The sequence below is a fragment of the Elgaria multicarinata genome, chromosome 3 (assembly GCF_023053635.1).
Source record: "Elgaria multicarinata webbii isolate HBS135686 ecotype San Diego chromosome 3, rElgMul1.1.pri, whole genome shotgun sequence".
Classification (NCBI taxonomy): domain Eukaryota; kingdom Metazoa; phylum Chordata; class Lepidosauria; order Squamata; family Anguidae; genus Elgaria; species Elgaria multicarinata.
This window is the reverse complement of record NC_086173.1, coordinates 5,200,912-5,221,248: the sequence shown is the minus strand read 5'-3', so window position 1 is coordinate 5,221,248 and position 20,337 is coordinate 5,200,912. Positions and strand designations below refer to the sequence as shown.

The window sequence follows — 20,337 nt, the reverse complement described above, 5'->3', positions numbered from 1 at the left end:
TAGATGATCTTAAGGTCCGGGCAGGTACATATGGGAGGAGGCGTTCCTTCAGATAACCTGGCCCCAAACCATTTAGGGCTTTAAATGTCAATACCAGCACTTTGAATTGGGCCCGGACCTGGACTGGCAGCCAATGAAGCTGGAAAAGGACTGGCATAATGTGATCTCATCGGCCAGTTCCTGTTAGTAACCTTGCTGCCCTATTTTGTACCAGCTGAAGCTTCCGGACCGTTTTCAAAGGCAGCCCCACGTATAACGCATTGCAGTAATCCAAGCTAGAGGTTATCAGAGCATGGATAACTGTAGCTAGGCTATCTCTGTCCAGATAAGGGCGTAGTTGGTATATCAACCTAAGCTGATAAAAGGTGCTCTTTGCCACTGAGTTCACCTGTGCCTCAAGTGACAGTTCTGGATCCAAGAGCACCCCCAAACTACAGACCCGATCCAATTCAGATTCATCATGAACTATTTTTGATTTACTTGATTTGACAGGCCGCTCCCTCCGCGGAAGCCATTTTGTGAGCGGCCATGCAAGTTGTTTCAACCCACAACCTCTTTAAATAGTCCAAACGTGCCCACAAGCCAGGGAATCTCTGCTCTAACCACTTGTAATGAGGCTTGACCTGACTGATCTCTTGGAAGCTAGAAGTACTTTTAAAATTTGGACCAAGGGGCTGCTTATTTGGTAAGGGTCAGGATGCAAAAAAAAAAAGGGCAGAAGGCAGCCAACACTGGGGAGGGGTTAACTGAAGGGGCTGTGAGCATGGCAAAAGGCAAGCTTCCACACATATCACAGGAGTGTACCCCAGTGTCATGTCTGGTCGAGGTCCGACCCCAGAGACCTCCTCTGATGAGGATGACTCAGACATTGGTTGGACTCGATGGCCTTTAGGCCCCTTCCAACTCTACTATTCTATGATTCTATGATTCCAGAGCCCCCAATTCCAACACAGCTCTGGCCAACCTTAGCTTCTTGGAAGAGCCCACACCGCGCCCATCTGCATAGGACCAGGACAGACCTGCAGCAGAAGGGGTCCCTAACCCCTCCAGATTATGTCTCCCCTGAGGGGGAGGCCAATTCCCAGTCCCTGAAAGTGTCAACGCGTATGTTTCAAGGTCCAATCTGGCCAGGCTCCTCATAAGTAAAGGACTATGCAAGGGTAAAGGACTCCTCGGGAGTAGGGGGGCCCTGATGACAGGACTTGCAGAGACTACGTGAGCTCTCAGTTGAGACCTGCTACTTGCCAGAGCGTCATCTTCCTTTATCAGCTCCTGGGCCGGATCTACACTACTGCTTTAAAGCGCTTTATAACAGTTATAAAGCGCTTTAACTGCTTTAAAGCGCTATAAAACTGTTATAAAGTGCTTTAAAGCAATAGTGTAGATCCGGCCCTGGACCCCCGCCAACCTAGCTTTCCTGCTCCTGTTTCTTTGCTAGACTGATCTACCATCCTGCTCAACCCTGGAAGCCTGCTAAGTCCCTGTTCCCTGGGTTGTGCTTGTTTTGCACTACTTACCTGTGCTTGACATCAGCTTCACATCAGACCCTGCTTTTGCAGGGCCCTCTCTTTGAAGGACTGTCCAGTCTGAGTTGAGTTTAAAGATAAAGGACCATCTGAAGGGAGAGCGCAGAGGCCTTGAAGTTTATTAATGAGTATTATGCAAGTATTATGCAAATCGATGTCCATTTTATTTTGGTAATTCACAAGCGGCCACCATAACTGGTCTTCTTCCTGACCGTAACTGTGTTTCTCATCTCTGCATGCCTTTTATTTATTTATATTTATTTATTTATTGCATTTATATACTGCCCCATAGCCGAAGCTCTCTGTGCGGTTTACGAAAGTTAAAAACAGTAATCATTAGAACAAATATACAAAGTTTTAAAACATAAAAAGCATAAAAACACAGTATCCTGATAAAAACAGCTATTCTGGGGTCCGTTAAAAACAAACAAACTCAGCATATGTTGTTAAATGCTGTTAAATGCCTGGGAGAAGAGGAAAGTCTTAACCTGGGGCTGAAAAGATAACCATGTTGGCACCAGGCGAGCCTCATCTGGGAGATCATTCCACAGTCAGGGGGCCACCACCGAAAAGGCCCTCTCCCTTGTTGCCATCCTCCGAGCTTCCCTCGGAGTAGACACTTAGAGGAGGACCTTAGATGTAGAGCACAGTGAGTGTGTAGGTTCATGTCGGGATAGGCGTTCCATCAGGTATTGTGGTCCCGAGCCGTGTAAGGCTTTATAGGTAAGGCTTTGACCTTGCTGTATAGATTCACCTGTTAAGATTCCCTCAGGAGCCTGAACCAGTTCTAGAAGGACATCCAGAGCTATTCCTGTCGTTTTTCCCTGTATAATATTGCCAGGATTCGATCATTTTTGTCTGTCTCTTCTGCCAAGACTCTTGTTCATGCATTGGTTATTTCTCGGTTGGACTACTGCAACCTTCTTCTCACTGGCCTTCCTTCTTCTCACATCAGTCCGTTGGTTTCTGTTCACCACTCTGCTGCTAAGATCATCTTCTTGGCTCGCCGCTCTGACCGTGTTACTCCACTTCTGAAATCTCTTCATTGGCTTCCAATTCACGTCAGAATCCAATATAAACTTCTCCTGTTGACCTACAAAGCTTTTCACTGTCTAGCTCCTTCCTATCTCTCCTCTCTCATCTCACACTATTGCCCCGCTCGTGCTCTTCGCTCCTCTGATGCCATGTTTCTCGCCTGCCCAAGGGTCTCTACTTCCCTTGCTCGGCTTCATCCATTTTCTTCTGCTGCCCCTTACGCCTGGAACGCTCTTCCAGAACATTTGAGAACTACAAGTTCAATCGCAGCTTTTAAAGCTCAGCTAAAAAACTTTTCTTTTTCCTAAAGCTTTTAAAACTTGATTTTGTTCTGACTTTTATACTGTTAGTTTTACTCTACCCTGTGCCTGTTTGGTGCATTCTCTTCCCCTCCTTATTGTTTTATTATGATTTTATTAGAATGTAAGCCTATGCGGCAGGGTCTTGCTATTTTATTGTTTTACTCTGTACAGCACCATGTACATTGATGGCGCTATATAAATAAATAAATAAATAAATAAATAAATAAATAAATAATAATAATAATCCTTGCAGGAAGCAAAGTGCGTCTTCACAAAGACTATGTCGCAGTGGGGACAACTAATAATAAGAGGCAAGTGCAACAGAATACAGAATGTTTACGTCTCACATTATGGTTTAGTATTATAGAAGTGTTAGCAATTTGGGTGTTGTTTTAGAACATGCAATTTTATAATCCTGTACTTATGTACAATCTTGTACTGCATTTTCAACAGTTGCCTTGATAATGTCACTGCATTTCTCATATGTGTTAGGAATATCACCATTTGCCTCTGGGTGTTTGGCCTCTTTCAATGACTGTTCTTGATTCTCTTGTCTGCTGTAGCTTATTTCCGTAGAGGGCTGGGTCGCAAATCAAAGTCGTTATGGGGAAATGCCCTCCCTTATAATAATCCCATGATTGTAGCTGCCGGAAGCTTGGAACTGAGGGCTCTTCCACACGTCGTACTGAAAGCGCTTCCATCCGCCCCCAGTGCACCCCAAAAACGATTGTGTAGCTTGCCTGTAAAAGAGACGAGGAAGAGGCGTCCTTGCCGCCGCTGCCACCCACCTCTCTCCTCGCCCGCCGGGACGGAGAGCTCGGCAGAAGAAGGCAAGGACGCCTCTTCCTCGTCTCTTTTACAGGCAAGCTACACGATTGTTTTCAGGGTGCACTGGGGCGGATGGAAGCACTTTCAGTACGACGTGTGGAAGAGCCCTGAGACACGGTTCCTAGGATGCAGGACCAGCATCATCTCACCCAGAAGTCAGATCTAGTTCTTCCCCATCTGCCTGCCAGTCAAGCACCGAGAAGACTCCAGCTCTGAGTGGAGGAATTGTAATCCTAATTTCCTTGGAACTCTGCATTCTCACACACTGCCTTATTGCACAACAGATGGTGAGAGTTTGCATACAGCTCCATGACTTGGTACTGCCAAGCATGGGACAGATGGTGGCACCAACCTGCTGAAAAGCACCAGTATTTAGTAGCTGCTAAATGTTTTAATCAAGCCCCTTGGTGCCTGCCCCTCCAGTCTCTAAATACCCTCTGAAAGAAGGAAGCCAGGTATAGTAGTTCAACATGCTTGCCTGGAGAGGGACAGTAAGAAATCTCAGGGAATTTCACACTGGGTGTGTGCAGAAACGAAAAATTAAACATTTGGAGGAAATTAAACATTTGTAAATTACTACATTCGGGACTGCTTTTGTCTGGGGGAAAAAGGCAAGTACAAGAGACATGACATGTGTATAAAAACGTGCATGGTCTGAAGGAAGTGGATAGAGAAGTTTTCCTGAGATAAAAGGAAATATTTCTTCACACAGCGCAGAAACTACGGAATTTGCTTCAACGGGAAGTAGGTTATGGCCCCAACTTGAATGCCTTCATAGAGAATAGAGAAACTTCGTAGAGAAACTTCATAGAGGATAAGGCTATCAAGGGCTAAGTCATGATGGCTAGATTCTACTTTCTAATTCAGAGACCGCATGCCTCTTCAATTGTCAGCAGGTGAGGGGTATTGCATTATTGTCCTGCTTGTGGGCTTCCCAGAGGCATCTGACTGGCCACGGTGGAAAATGAGATTCTGGACTAGATCCACCTTTGGTCTGATCCAGCAGAGTTTATTTTTGTATGGAGGAAGGCAGTTAATCAATGTCTTAATTTGTATGCATCTAAACTATGGGAGCCTCGTGTGGCGCAGAGTGGTAACGCAGCAGTTTCTGCAGCTGAAACTCTCCCCACGGCCTGAGTTCGATCCCAGCGGAAGCTGGTTTCAGGCAGCCGGCTCGGGTCAACTCAGCCTTCCATCCTCCCAAGGTCGGTAAAATGAGTACCCAGTTAGCTGGGGGAAAGGTAATAACGGCCGGGGAAGGCAACGGCAAACCACCCCGCTAGAAGGCCTGCCAAGAAAACATCAAAGAGTCAGTAATGACTCAGTGCTTGCATGAGAGGTTCCTTTCCTTTCCTAAACTATGGGAAAACTTAGTATGAGGCAGCTTAGTAGCAGCCAACATAGACTTGTTCAGCACAAGGCCAACTTAGTTTCCACCTTTGACACGGCAACTGATCCAGTACAGAGCAGGAACTGTCTTACCTTAAATGGTGAAGATGGGATGAGTGCCACCACAGTCTATAGTTCCAGCCACCTCCAGGGATCTCAAAGCTGAGACCTTCAGTTAATCCATTCACCTGGTAGCACGTTGCAAATTAAAGCTGCTTCAGACAGCCAAGTAAAAAAGGCTAGAGCTGCACTCACACTTCTAATGTTCATCACAGCGCTGTCCTCACTCCCCTTTCAACAGCTCCAGGGTCCCTGCACACTCACACCACAGTCTTTTGTTGTTCTTGGATTCAGATGAACACAACAACTCTTCCAAATTAAAATTAATCTCCATGGGCTGAGCAGCACTTCATCAATAGGAAACTCACCGAACACAGATGGATATACCAACCCAAGAGCCCGCACTGGCTTCTTATTCCGCTCCAAGCTCAGTTCAAGCCACTAGTGATGAGAAAGACTGCAAGAGATTTGGCTCGGTCTGCCTAAGGCAGCCTTCCCCAGGCTGAATCCCTTCAGATGTGCTGAACTACAATTTATTTATTTATTGCATTTCTATACCACCCAATAGCCAAAGCTCTCTGGGCGGTTTACAAAATTAAGACAATTCATGTATAAAATGACAGTATAACACCATAATATAAAATACAATATAAAAGCACAACCAAGATAAAAACAGCGGCAATGCAAAAATACAAATTTAAAATACAAATTTAAAACAGCAAGTTCAAATTAATTTATAGACTGTTAAAATACTGGGAGAATAAAAAGGCCTTCGCCTGGCGTCTAAAAGCATATAATGTAGGTGCTAAGCGAACCTCCTTAGGGAGCTCATTCTTCAGCTGGCGACGAAAGCAGTACAGTGTAGGCGCCAGGCGGACCTCTCTGGGGAGCTCGTTCCACAACCGGGGTGCCACAGTGGAGAAGGCCCTCCTCCTGGTAGCCACCTGCCTCACTTCCTTTGGCAGGGGCTCACGGAGAAGGACCCCTTAGGATGACCTTAGGGTCCAGGCAGGTACATACGGGAGGAGGCGTTCTTTCAGATAGCCTGGCCCCAAGCCGTGTAGGGCTTTAAATGTTAATACCAGCACTTTGAATCGGGCCCGGACCTGGACTGGCAGCCAATGAAGCTGGAAAAGGACTGGCGTCCAGGAAGTTATGCTCTCAATACATCTGAAGGGCGCCAGGTTGGGGAACAGACTCCAATTCTCACCACTAAAACACTTTATTACGCCATCCATACAACCATACTCACCAGGGAGATCCCAGGAGCTGCCTCTTTCTTGCCTTGGAGGCTCAACAAATTTCGAGCCTGTGCATCTTCCAAGAGTGGTGCAAAACATTCTACTTCAAACTTGCTTTTGGTGTACAGAACAAGGTAATAATAGATGGGGTGGCACTCAGTGTGAAGGAGCAGATTCATAGCTTGGGGTTCTCCTAGAATCATCTCTGTCCCTTTAGGCTCAGGTGGCCTCGGTGGCACGGAGTGCCTTCTACCAACTTTGGTTGGTGGCCCAGCTATGCCTCTATCTGGACAGGGATAACCTATCTTCAGTTGTCCGTGCTCTGGTAACCTCCAAATTAGATTACTGCAATGCGCTCTACGTGGGGCTGCCTCTGAAGACAGTTCAGAAGCTGCAGCTTGTGCAAAATGCCAGATTGATAAGCGGAACCAGAAGGTTTGAACATATAAGACAGATTCTGGCCCGCTTGCATTGGCTGCCTGTACGTTTCCGACCCCAATTCAAGGTGCTGGTTTTAACCTATAAAGCCTTACACAGCTTGGGACTACAATACCTAACAGAATGCCTCTCTCGACATGAACACTACATACTCTACGCTCAACATCTAAGGTCCTCTGAGTGCCTACTCCAACGGAAGCTCGGAGGACGGCAACAAGGGAGAGGGCCTTTTCAGTGGTGGCCCCCCAATTGTGGAATTATCTCCCTGACCAGGCTTGCCTGGCGCCAACCTTATTATTTTTTCGGTGCCAGGTCAGGACTTTTCTCTTCTCCCCCCGGCAGTTAACAACATATGCTTTTAACAGACCCTAGAACAGTTGGATATTGTTGTTTTTATGCTTTTGATGGTTTTAATTTTTTGTATATTTGTTTTTAATGTTCACTGTTTTAACCTCAGTAAACCACCCAGAGAGTTTCAGCTATGGGGCGATATATAAATGTAATCATAGAATCATAGAATCGCAGAGTTGGAAGGTACCTACAAGGCCATCGAGTCCAACCCCCTGCTCAATGCAGGAATCCACCCCAAAGCATCCCTGACAGATGGTTGTCCAGCTGCCTCTTGAAGGCCTCTAGTGTGGGAGAGACCACAACCTCCCTAGGGAACTGGTTCCATTGTCATACTGCTCTAAGAGTCAGGAGGTTTTTCCTGATGTCCACCTGGAATCTGGCTTCCTGTAACTTGAGTCCGTTATTCCGTGACCTGCACTCTGGGAGGATGGAGAAGAGATCCTGGCCCTCCTCTGTGTGACAACCTTTTAAGTATTTGAAGAGGGCTATCATGTCTCCCCTCAATCTTCTCTTCTCCAGGCTAAACATGCCCAGTTCTTTCAGTCTCTCTTCATAGGGCTTTGTCAGGGCCGGTGCTACCATAGAGGCCACTCAGGCAGCCGCCTAGAGCGCTAAGCTAAGAGGGGCGCTGGGCACAGCGCAGCACTTACGCCTGTGAGTTGGCCCGGCCCGAGGATTCAGCTGGGCCTGGGCGGGTGAGATGGCGCTCTGCTCCCGCCCAGCCAAAGCGAAGACAGGGACTCTGGAGTGGGGGGTGGGGCGGCTCCACATTGGGACTTCTGGAACGCGCCCGGAAGACAGAGAGAGAGAGAGAATGTATGGGTGAATGGGTGCATGGGGTCTTTGAGTGAATGCATGTGTTTTTGCGTGTGTTTGTTTGGAGTGAGTGATGCTGAGTGTGTGTGTGCACACGCATGTGAGTTGGGGGTGATGATATGGAGGTGATATTCCTATTAAATAATGCATTTTACACCCATAGACGTTTCTTTCCAATTTGTTTGCTATAATTGGCATGACGTATTTCTTGCACTTTAAAATAAATTTAGCATTTTTAAGTTTTGTGAATATTTTTTTCCAGGAAACATATGTTCTTAAAAATCAAAGATGGCATTTTGGGTGTGTGTGTGTGTGTGTGTGTGTGTGTGTGTGTGTGAGAGAGAGAGAGAGAGAGAGAGAGAGAGAGAGAGAGAGAGAGAGAGAGAGAGAGAAAGTAGCTCACATTGCCTAGGGCGCAAAATAGTCTGGCAGGGGCCCTGGGCTTTGTTGCCAGACCCCTGCCCATCCTGGTTGCCCTCCTCTGAACACGCTCCAGCTTATATACTCTTCTCTGCGTCTAACAAATAAAAGTAATAAGGGCAAGATGCATTAAGATAGGGTGACTCTATGAAAAGGAGGACAGGGCTCCTGTATCTTTAACAGTTGTAGAGAAAAGGGATTTTCAGCAGGTGTTATTTGTATGCAGACAGCATCTGGTGAAATTCTCTCTCCATTGCAATAGTTAAAGGTGCAGGCGCCCTCCTCTCTTTTGTAACTGGTCAAGAGGGCAGGGCTCCTGCAGCTTTAACTGTTATGATGAAGACAAAGTATCACCAGGTGATATATGCATTCAAATGACACTTTGCTGAAATTCCCTTTTCTATATAACTTTAAAGATACAGGGGCCCTGTCCTCCTTTTCACAGGGCCACCCTAATTAAGATGGCCATTCTCTAGACCACGACTTCTGTTCTGAATTCCCCGTGCCTTCCCGTTCCCACGTGAAATAGAGGCGGAGCGAGGTTCAGGGCAAGCTCAGCCTCTTCCTGCCTATATGGCACTTTTAAAACAACGTGATTAGGGAGACCTCCACGGGTCACCACCCACGGCAAGCCCGGGCTTTTCTCCCGCGTGTCACAAAAGCACGGGGAACGCGCGCCTGGCAGCGGTGGCGATTGGCCGCCCGCAGCTCCTCCTCGGCTCAGCCCCACGCCCGCCTTGGCGAGCTTTACGCATTGGCTGCCTCGCCGCGGGTCGCCCGTGCCGGCCATGGCGGCGTTGGAGTCGGTGCTGTTGGGCGGCGCCTCCGCGGGTCTGCGGCCGCTGCTGCTCCGGGGCCCTGCGGGTTCGGGCCGCTCGGCGCTGCTGTTCCGGGCGGCGCTACTCGCCGCCGCTTCCCCCGCTCGCGTGCTGTTCCTGGCGCCGCGGCCCCTGGAGCGCCTGCCCGGCGGGGTCGTCGCGGGAGCCGGGGCGATCCAGGTGCGGACGCGTGGGGGGGGGGCATGAACGTCGTGAACGTGGAAGGGGGGTGCCGCTTTTCCTTTCAATTTGTTTATCTGGTTGCCCGGTGCAAATTAAAATGCCCCCCCCCCCCACACACACACACCGTGCATCTTACAGAATCGTAGAGTTGGAAGGGGACCATAAGGCCATCGAGTCCAACCCCCTGCTCAAGGCAGGAATCCACCCCAAAGCATCCCTGACAGATGGTCCAGCTGCCTCTTGAAGGCCTTTAGTGTGGGAGAGGCCACAACCTCACCAGGCAACTGATTCCATTGTCATACTGCTCTAAGAGTCAGAAAACTCAGAAAGCAGAGTTGGAAGGGGCCTACAAGGCCATCGAGTCCAGCCCCCTGCTCAATGCAGGAATCCACCCTAAAGCACCCTCCCTAGGTAACTGCTTCCTTTGTCATAGTGCTCTAACAGTCTTAAAATAAACATAGAGAATCATAGAATCATAGAATAGCAGAGTTGGAAGGGGCCTCTAAGGCCATCGAGTCCAACCCCCTGCTCAATGCACGAATCCACCCCAAAGCATCCCTGACAGATGGTTGTCCAGCTGCCTCTTGAAGGCCACTAGTGTGGGAGAGCCCACAATCTCCCTAGGTAACTGATTCCTTTGTCGTACTGCTCTACCAGTCTTAAAATAAACATAGAGAATCATAGAATAGCAGAGATGGAAGGGGTCTATAAGGCCATCAAGTCCAACCCCCTGCTCAGTGCAGGAATCCACCCGAAAGCATCCCTGACAGATGGTTGTCCAGCTGCCTCTTGAAGGCCTCTAGTGTGGGAGAGCCCACAACCTCCCTAGGTAACTGATTCCTTTGTCGTACTGCTCTACCAGTCTTAAAATAAACATAGAGAATCATAGAATCATAGAATAGCAGAGATGGAAGGGGTCTATAAGGCCATCAAGTCCAACCCCCTGCTCAGTGCAGGAATCCACCCCAAAGCATCCCTGACAGATGGTTGTCCAGCTGCCTCTTGAAGGCCTCCAGTGTGGGAGAGCCCACAATCTCTCTAGGTAACTGCTTCCTTTGTCGTACTGCTCTAACAGTCTTAAAATAAACATAGAGAATCATAGAATCATAGAATAGCAGAGTTGGAAGGGGCCTCTAAGGCCATCGAGTCCAACCCCCTGCTCAGTGCAGGAATCCACCCGAAAGCATCCCTGACAGATGGTTGTCCAGCTGCCTCTTGAAAGCCTCTACGGTAGGAGAGACCACCAACCTTTCTAATTGCAGGTTAGAAATCTTTTACACAAATAAATAAAAATTCCTAATCAACGCCCCCCCCCCCTCCATTGCTTTCCCACCCGCAGGGGAAAATAAATGGGATCCCTCCTACCTTTTCAACTACAGAGAAAAAAGCAGTGTAGAGTAAGGCCTCATCTATGCCAAGCAGGATATTGCCCTATGAAAGCGGTATATCATAGAATCGCAGAGCTGGAAGGGGCCTACAAGGCCATCGAGTCCAGCCCCCTGCTCAGTGCAGGAATCCTCCATAGCCACACCACGAGGGCCCCCTTTTGCTCCCAGGAAGGTGGGTGCAGGAGGGGGGATATCATCCAGCTGGCAATATGCTAAGTTACCCTTCTGTTCCTCCTCCAAAAGTGTAGGCAGAAGCTCCAATGCACTTGTTTTTATTTCTGAAGCAGTCTCCCCTGGGAGCCATAGATTTTGGAACTTTTATGGCTGAGCTGGTCCTGGCTGAAATTCAAGAGGCAGCTGGACAACCATCTGTCAGGGATGCTTTAGGGTGGCTTCCTGCATTGAGCAGGGGGTTGGGCTCGATGGCCTTGTAGGCCCCTTCCAACTCTGCTATTCTATGATTCTAATGGGCTCAAGTTACAGGAAGCCAGATTCCGGCTGGACATCAAGAAAAGCTTCCTGACTGTTAGAGCAGTACAACAATGGAACCAGTTACCGAGGGAGGTTGTGGGCTCTCCCACACTAGAGGCCTTCAAGAGGCAGCTGGACAAGCATCTGTCAGGGATGCTTTAGGGTGGATTCCTGCATTGAGCAGGGGGTTGGACTTGATGGCCTTGTAGGCCCCTTCCAGATCTGCTATTCTATGATTCTATGAAATGGTGGGGCTGGCTCTAAGAAAGCAGGACTGGAGGGAGTGTGGGGTGGCCTGTGCCATCCATTTTTACGGAACAAGAAGCAAGTGGTGAGGCCCCAAATCCCAGCTGTATTGAAACAGGCTGTGAGTGGCGTTGGTTCAGGAGAAAATTCTGTGCCGATGCTCCCAGACGCCCTTTCCTTTTAACATTTTTGCCTGTGTTTCAGGGCTGAGCTGTGGTTCACTGACACCCTAGGGCTTCAGTGACATTTCCATGAACAAAATTATTATTATTATTATTTATTGCATTTATATACCGGCCCATAGCCGAAGCTCTGTATATTAAAACAAATATACAAAGTTTAAAAACATAAAAAGCATAAAAACACAGTCTCCTTATAAAAACAGCTATTCTGGTGGCTGTTAAAAACAAACAAACTCAGCTCATGTTGTTAAATGCTGTTAAATGCCTGGGAAAAGAGGAAGGTCTTAACCTGGCACTGAAAAGATAATAATGTTGGTGCTAGGCGAGCCGCGTCAGGGAGATTGTTCCGCAATTGGGGTGGGTGGGGCCACCACTGAAAAGGCCCTCTCTCCTTTTGCCATCCTCCAAGCTTCCCTTGGAGTAGGCACTCGGAGGAGGACCTTAGAGGTAGAGTGCAGTGAGCGGGTAGGTTCATGTCAGAAAATTAATTCCCTCTCTGGCACTGGGAGAGGGTACTATGCAATCCTCTACCTCAGGTTCTGGAGCAGAAAATAGCTTCAGATATGTGTGTATGAATTCTGGGCCACAAAATGTTCAACTTCAGTTACTTAAAAATGGTTTCCTGGACCAGCATTTTCAATTCTCCTTTGCTGATGAATTCCAGTAGAAATGATGAATAGATGGTATACAGGATATTTACCAGCTTCTGTTGGACATCTGTTACACCTATGGGTATAATTACATACTGTAGTACACACTAACTATTTGGGGTGGCGGGAAGCGGGGGGCAGATTTTGAAATCAGTTTGTGACTGCAAAAACACATGGTTAGGTTATATCCTCACACAGTTTGCTTCCCATTTGCTCGGGTGTTGAAAATTAACTTTATTTATTTATTTATTTATTTATTACATTTTTATACCGCCCAATAGCCGAAGCTCTCTGGGCGGTTCACAAAAATTAAAATCATCATAAAACAACCAACAAGTTAAAAATACAAATACAAAATACAATATAAAAAGCACAACCAGGATAAAACCACGCAGCAAAATTGATATAAGGTTAAAATACAGAGTTAAAACAGTATAATTTAAATTTAAGTTAAAATTAAGTGTTAAAATACTGAGTGAATAAAAAGGTCTTCAGCTGGCGACGAAAGGAGTACAGTGTAGGCGCCAGGCGGACCTCTCTGGGGAGCTCATTCCACAACCGGGGTGCCACAGCGGAGAAACATCAAGGTAGTTCCATACTACCTTGATGTTCCATACTATCATGATGTTCCATACATCAAGGTAGTTAAATGCTGGCTGTGATCAGTTTGGAAAGGAAAGGGACCTCTCGTGCAAACACTTTTCTTGGCAGGCCTTATAGCGGGGTGGTTTGCCGTTGCCTTCCCCGGCCGTTATTACCTTTCCCCCAGCTTCCTGGGTACTCATTTTACCGACCTCGGGAGGATGGAAGGCTGAGTCGACCTGAGCCGGCTGCCTGTTCCAACCATTTAGGAGGGGAGAAAGAGTATAAATGCTGGGAACCCCCCAAATGACGCATAGTTGGGGCCAGGGGAAGGGGGCATAGCCAGCTGCCTGAAACCAGCTTCCGCTGGGATCGAACTCAGGCCGTGGGGAGAGTTTCAGCTGCAGAAACTGCTGCTTTACCGCTCTGCAAATGTGACACCAGAACTCTCCTTGGTACTGTGTGATAAGGTGTGTCAGGGAGTTATAAGCCCTCCAATATCCGTCATGATTTACAGAAAACTTCTGCTTACGATGGGCCGTCCTGATGGCCCGTGTGGCTTATTCATGTCTACTGTCCCAAATCATGAATGCTCTTTCTTCTTCCTTCCCTAGAGAATCCACTTTCTGTACCCATTGTCCTTCCAGGAGCTGCTTTGGTTGGTGGCTTCTCTGCACCAAACTTTGTCCGGTAGCCCCTCCTTGATAGTGCTGGATGGTTTGGAGGAATACTTGGCCAATTGTTCTGGCCCAGGTATGGCAGCTCAGCTGGTGGCCTTGCTGCTGGACACAGCGAACCATTTCACCCAGAAGCTTATCCAGGGCTCTGCAGGCTGCCAGCTCATTGTCTCCGTGAAGTTCCCTGGAGAAGTTGGGGAAGAAGCAGAGCATCTCTCGGTGATTGAGCGCTACTTCCCAGCCCAGTTGCAGCTGCATCCAGATGCAGGCGAGAGCGGCAGCTTCGATAGTCGGGGCACTGCCAAGCTGATCAGAGCGCGTCTCTCCCAACTGGGGACTGAAGGGCAAGAATGGCTGATGAGATTTGATTCACAAGGCGACATGAGGGTTTCTCCACTTCCGCTCACGTGTGAAAAAGATGGTGGCGTGACTTCAGGAAATGTGGGGGGAGACGGCCACACCGTTGTGCCTGGCCCCCAATCTTAGACCTCTGGTGATCCTTAGCTGGGTCATTTTTGTATCAGCTACTTCTGGACAGCTCTTTGACTTGCAGCAAACACTCCCTCCTCTACAGTGTGAGAAAGGTTGTCACCCCCTGACTTTTTAATTCCTTCCTTCTACCACAGTTGGGTGTTTGATTGGGCTTTCCTTGCTGGTCCTAGTTCCAGAATGTAGCGTCTCTTTGGCGTTCATAACCATTTTGTTAGCCTGGAGGCAGATTGTAGCTCTAACTGCACATGTGGGACGCACCTTTCTAGTTCTGCTAGTTGCTGAGAGAGAGCCCTGAAAAGAACAGTTGCTTCGGAGGGGGGTTTGCTAAAGGCTCAACAAACAGGACATTAAGAGAAGAAATCCCTCACTTGTGGTTTTTCATGTCAGCTTTTAAAACAGCTCCTTGCATGATTTCAGGGAAGTGGCTTTCAGAGCATGAAAGGGGCCTCTCAAAGGAGGTGTGGGCAGTTGCCGAGCTGGTGGGGAAGGGTGTGTGTGTGTGTGTGCCTGTCTGTCCCCTCCCACTTTGTTGTTTTCATAGAATAAAAAGAGAGTACTGTGCCCACCGTCACTTCGTTCCCGGACACTATCATGATGGTTACCAGTGCTGAGATTGCAGCAGTCCAAAGGGGCACTGGTAAGGTGACCCTATGAAAAGGAGGACAGGGCTCCTGTATCTTTAACAGTTGCATAGAAAAGGGAATTTCAGCAGGTGTCATTTGTATATAAGGAGGAAAAGGAAAGGAACCTCTCATGCAAGCAATGAGTCATTACTGACTCTTGGAGGGACGCCACCTTTTGCTGACATTTTCTTGGCAGGCCTTATAGCGGGGTGGTTTGCTGTTGCCTTCCCTGGCCGTTATTCCCTTTCTCCCAGCTAACTGGTTACTTATTTTACTGACCTCGGGAGGATGGAAGGCTGAGTCGACCCGAGCCGGCTGCCTGAAACCAGCTTCCGTTGGCATCGAACTCAGGCCGTGGGGAGAGTTTCAGCTGCAGAAACTACTGCTTTACCTGGTGAAATTCCCTCTTCATCACAACAGTTAAAGCTGCAGGAGCTATATTAGAGTGACCAGATACAAAAGAGGGCAGGGCTCCTGCAGCTTTAACTGTGGTGATGAAGAGGGAATTTCACCGGATGCTGCATGCATACAAATGATACCTGCTGAAATTCCCTTTTCAATTCAATTGTTAAAGATACAGGAGCCCTGTCCTCCTTTCCATATGGTCACCCTAGGCATTGGGGCTTTTACAAGCTTTTGTCTTTGGTTGCTTTTGCTTCTCAGATAAGCCCAAAATATTTGGTGTTTTCAGTGCAAACTCTAGATGCAGGGGGGAAGGGTTAGTTCAAAACCTACCCACCTATACTTTAATTTAACATAGGGCACAATCGAATGGGATGGTCCCCCACAGAAGCCTTAGTGAAACGAATGGGAGCTGAACTGCATTTATTGCCTTCCCCGGCCGTTATTACCTTTCCCCCAGCTTCCTGGGTACTCTTTTTACCGACCTCGGGAGGATGGAAGGCTGAGCTAACCCGAGCCGGCTGCCTGAAACCAGCTTCTGCTGGGATTGAACTCAGGCCATGGGGAGAGTTTCAGCTGCAGAAACTGCTGCTTTACCGCTCTGCACCACACACAAATACAAAATACAGTATAAAAAGCACAACCAGGATAAAACCACACAGCAGAAATTGATATAAGATTAAAATACAAAGTTAGAACAGTAAAATTTAAATTTAAGTTAAAATTAAGTGTTAAAATACTGAAAGAATAAAAAGGTCTTCAGCTGGCGATGAAGGAGTACAGTGTAGGCGCCAGGCGGGCCTCTCTGGGGAGCTCATTCCACAGCCAGGGTGCCACAGCGGAGAAGACCCTGCTCCTAGTAGCCACCTGCCTCACTTCCTTTGGCAGGGGCTCACGGAGAAGGGCCCCTGTGGATGATCTTAAAGTCCAGGCAGGTACATATGGGGAGAGGCGTTCATTCAAATAACCTGGCCCCAAACCGTTTAGGGCTTTAAATGTCAATACCAGCACTTTGAATCGGGCCCGGACCTGGACTGGCAGCCCATGAAGTTGTAAAAGGACTGGTGTAATGTGGTCTCGCTGGTCTCGTTATGTGTAATCTACTGGCCTTGGGGACTGCAGCCAAGGGGATGCAGTTGCTAATGGCCCTCTCCGTGTCCAACTAATACTGCCATCTGCTTCCAAAAGGGAACTTCGGATCCAAGCCATTGCCTTTATCAAAGGCCCACTTCATCCGAAACTGGGGTGTCTGTGGAAGCTTCATTCTCAGGCACTGCTCGATGTATCCACTGTTGGGCATAAGCTGTGTGTTTGGACTTCCTTTCTAGGTGGCAGCATGAATTGATCAAGAGCAGCTGTGATGGGCCAGGATGATGAAGCTTCAAAGTTCTCTGCAAAAGTGGGGAGGAATGCATTCCCCCCCCCCCCCGCTTCCAGGACAGAAGGGCCTCCAAAGTTTCTGTTCCACCGCTCATGTCCTGGATCTCATCCAACATCAGCAGGCGCCTGATTGGGCTCCTGCTGCTTTCCGCAAGCTGTGTGCCTGATAAGCATTATAATAAGGGCAAGGCCCGGGCTGGGGCTGCTGCCATGTTCGTGGGCTGTGTTCGTTGGGCGTGGGGTTGGTCTTTGACTCCTTGCAGAAGCAGCCTGGTCTAAACCTGTTTACAATCTTGTCTCCTAGCATGCTTGTTACGGAGTATTCATGACCGCAAGGAGAAGGGGCAGTTTTGGGATCCCTGCTCCTATAAGTAACATGAAAACATTTGCATGGCCTTCTCATTTTTGGAGGTTCGGTACTATTTCTAGTTGTGGACAGTGTTTAATCAGAACCGGGGCTTAACTGTGATGCAGCATCGTTCCAGTGTGTTCGTTACATGTGTGGAACAATGCTGATTACTTTGGGACACGTGCAGAGCACCTTTCAGTTGTGACTAACCACCAGCAGCTCCTGCACATCTGCAGCTTGTGGGAGGGCAGGTTTGGGTTTTGACATCTTTCATTTTCATGTCTAGTAGCCACAGAGGGACTTACGTTTGATGTATCCTTCCAACACCAAACTCCGGTTGTGTAGTGCCTATCCATTTGGAAGAAAACATGGGACACGGAATAACAGGCTCAAGTTAAAGGAAGCCAGATTCCAGGTGGACATCAGGAAAAACTTCCTGACTGTTAGAGCAGTGCGACGGTGGAATCAGTGACCTAGGGAGGTGGTGGGCTCTCCCACACTAGAGGCCTTCAAGAGGCAGCTGGACAAGCATTTGTCAGGGATGCTTTAGGGTGGATTCCTGCATTGAGCAGGGGGTTGGACTCAATGGCCTTGCAGACCCCTTCCAACTCTGCTATTCTATGAGGAGAGACTGAAAGAACTGGGCATGTTTAGCCTGGAGAAGAGAAGATTGAGGGGAGACATGAGAGCACTCTTCAAATACTTAAAAGGTTGTCACACAGAGGAGGGCCAGGATCTCTTCTTGATCCTCCCAGAGTGCAGGACACAGAATAACGGGCTCAAGTTACAGGAAGCCAGATTCCATAGTACTGCTCTAACTTCCTGACTGTTAGAGCAGTGCGACAATGGAACCAGTGACCTAGGGAGGTTGTGGGCTCTCTCACACTAGAGGCCTTCAAGAGGCAGCTGGACAGGCATCTGTCAGGGATGCTTTAGGGTGGATTCCTGCATTGAGGAGGGGTTGGACTCGATGGCCTTGTAGGCCCCTTCCAACTCTGCTGTTCTATGATTCTATGAAAAAAGGTGTCACAACCACCTGAAAATAAGGTATTGCTTTCTTCATGTTCCGTCAGGGTCTCCCCAGATATGCTGAAGTAAATTAAGAGAAAGGCTTTTTAAAAAGCCAGAATGGGTCAGCAAGGGGCCATGTTCATGGCTTTTTCAGGACTGCAGAACTTTGAGGGCAGTTGAGCCATGGGAAGCTTGAGGGTGTCAGTTGAGGAGAGGGGGAAGGAAAATGTAGGGGTGTGTGGGGGGGTCCTTTTGAGCTCCTGATCGTTTCCAGCATCCTGAAGGGGGAGTTCGGGTCAAGGGTTGATGGATACCATAAGGTTAAAATCCTCCCCATGCTACACAGGAGGGAGCAGGCAGGGAAAGGGACACGCCTTTTCTTCCCCACTCTCCAGAAACTCCCCCCCCCCCTGCTGAATAGCAATAAAGCACTCAGGTTTGGAGCTTGCAACCAGCCCTGAACCCAAGTCTTTTAAGGCTGGCATCCTTCACATGCTTACTAAGAGGAACTGTCCCATTGAACACAGTGTTCTTATTTCTGAGTAGGCTTGTATAGGACTGCACTGTTAGTGCTGTATAGCACAGAATGAGAAGTTTTCAGGAGAGTGAGAAAGGAAACAAGGGCCCTGTTTTCTCCCCCTGCCCAAATCTTCCCATCACCACTACGAGCCATGAACAAGGCTCCTCTTCCCAGCCTGGCTGGAACTCTGCACTCCACTGGCTGCTAATTAGTTTCTGGGCAAAGTATAAAATGTTGGTTATTACCTTTAAAGCCCTACATGGTTTGGGTCCAGGCTACCTGCGGGATCGCCTTCTCCGGTACAATCCGCCCCGCACACTCAGGTCCTCTGGGAAGGGTTTACTTCAGCCAGTTAAACTAGATTGACAACCATTACCCAGAGGACCTTCTCATCTGCTACTCCCAGACTGTGGAATGGACTGCCGGGAGAGCAGTCCAAATAAACAGTCTTTCTGAATATAAAAAAGCTATAAAGACTACGCTCTGCGATGATCGAGAGGAGATCCTGGCCCTCCTCTGTGTATTTGAAGAGTGCTATCGTGTCTCCCCTTAATCTTCTCTTCTCCAGGCTAAACATGCCCAGTTTTTTCAGTCTCTCTTCATAGGGCTTTGTTTCCAGACCCCTGATCATCCTGGTTGCCCTCCTCTGAACACGCTCCAGCTTGTCTGCGTCCTTCTTGAATTGTGGTGCCCAGAACTGGACGCAATACTCAAGATGAGGCCTAACTGGGCCGAATAGAGGGGAACCAGTACCTCACGTGATTTGGATGCTATACTTCTATTAATGCAGCCCAAAATAGCATTTGTTTTTTTTGCAGCCACATCACACTCCTGGCTCATATTCAGCTTGCGATCTACAACAATTCCAAGATCCTTCTCGTTTGTAGTATTGCTGAGCCAAGTATCCCCTATCTTGTAACTGTGCATTTGGTTTATTTTTCCTAGGTGTAGAACTTGGCATTTATCCCTGTTAAATTTCATTCTGTTGTTTTCAGCCCAGCATTCCATCTTATCAAGATCACTTTGAAGTTTGTTTCTGTCTTCCCGGGTGTTAGCTATCCCACCCAATTTTGTGTCATCTGCAAATTTGATCAGCATTCCCTGCACCTGCTCATTCAAATCATTAATAAAAATGTTGAAGTGTACTGGGCCCAGGACGATGACGAATCATTATCATCATTAGTAGTATTAGTATTAGTATTATTTATGTCGAAGGTTGGGCATATACTGCAACAGGGTCCTCACTTGTATTTATTTAATTCTGAGGCTCTGATGGATGGATTCACTGCATCTTTACACACATTAACCTGTTTTCTGTGTCATGCTAAGCCACTGCGGGTCTTTGCAGTGTTTGCCGGCTGCCATTTTAAATACATAAACTGTGGTACATGCACACTGTAGCTTGTGTCATGTGAACCCAAGCAGCATAGGTTATATGAGGGTTAAACAACCCTCACTTAGCCCTAGAATATCCCATGGTTTTGCTATGTGAACAGGCCCAATGTGTCCAAGGAAGCATCCCATTTATATTAGCTGGAGGAAAAAAAGGATGGGAAAAGAAGTTGAGCATTGACAGTGTGTAGTCAGGGAAGGGTTGGGAACAAAAGCGCTAAGCCGGGATTCCTGAGAATCCTGGCTTATTCACGACCATGGATGATAGTGCATGCTTGGCTCCTCTTGCAAGTGGGAGTAAATAAGTTAATTAGGAACTTACCATGGCAAAAAAAGCTTCATCTTTTGTCCAAGCCAGGACTCCTGGTTTGCCGCTTTTCTAACAAGCCAGAGTTTAAAGCTAGGGTTTGAAATTGGCTTCTAGATCTAGGCTTGTTAGAGCCTGAGGAGTGACAAGCCAGGCTCTTGGATGTAACGTTAAGTTTCTCCACCATGAGAAGCTCCTGAGTTTAGCTACTCCTAGGGGGAGGCAATGCACCAGCATGCTTGCTTGTGAATGATAAGC

The 20,337-nt window shown here is 48.0% G+C and overlaps 1 protein-coding gene across 1 annotated transcript; it reads left to right on the top strand.

Annotated features, from left to right (window-relative positions):
- The first annotated feature begins 9,051 nt into the window (after positions 1-9,051).
- Positions 9,052-14,656, top strand: SWSAP1 (SWIM-type zinc finger 7 associated protein 1). The gene is made up of 2 exons (XM_063123030.1): positions 9,052-9,404; positions 13,541-14,656. The coding sequence occupies exons 1-2, from the start codon at positions 9,195-9,197 to the stop codon at positions 14,087-14,089; spliced, it is 759 nt and encodes a 252-aa protein (XP_062979100.1). The 5' UTR covers positions 9,052-9,194; the 3' UTR covers positions 14,090-14,656.
- Positions 14,657-20,337: the final 5,681 nt, after the last annotated feature.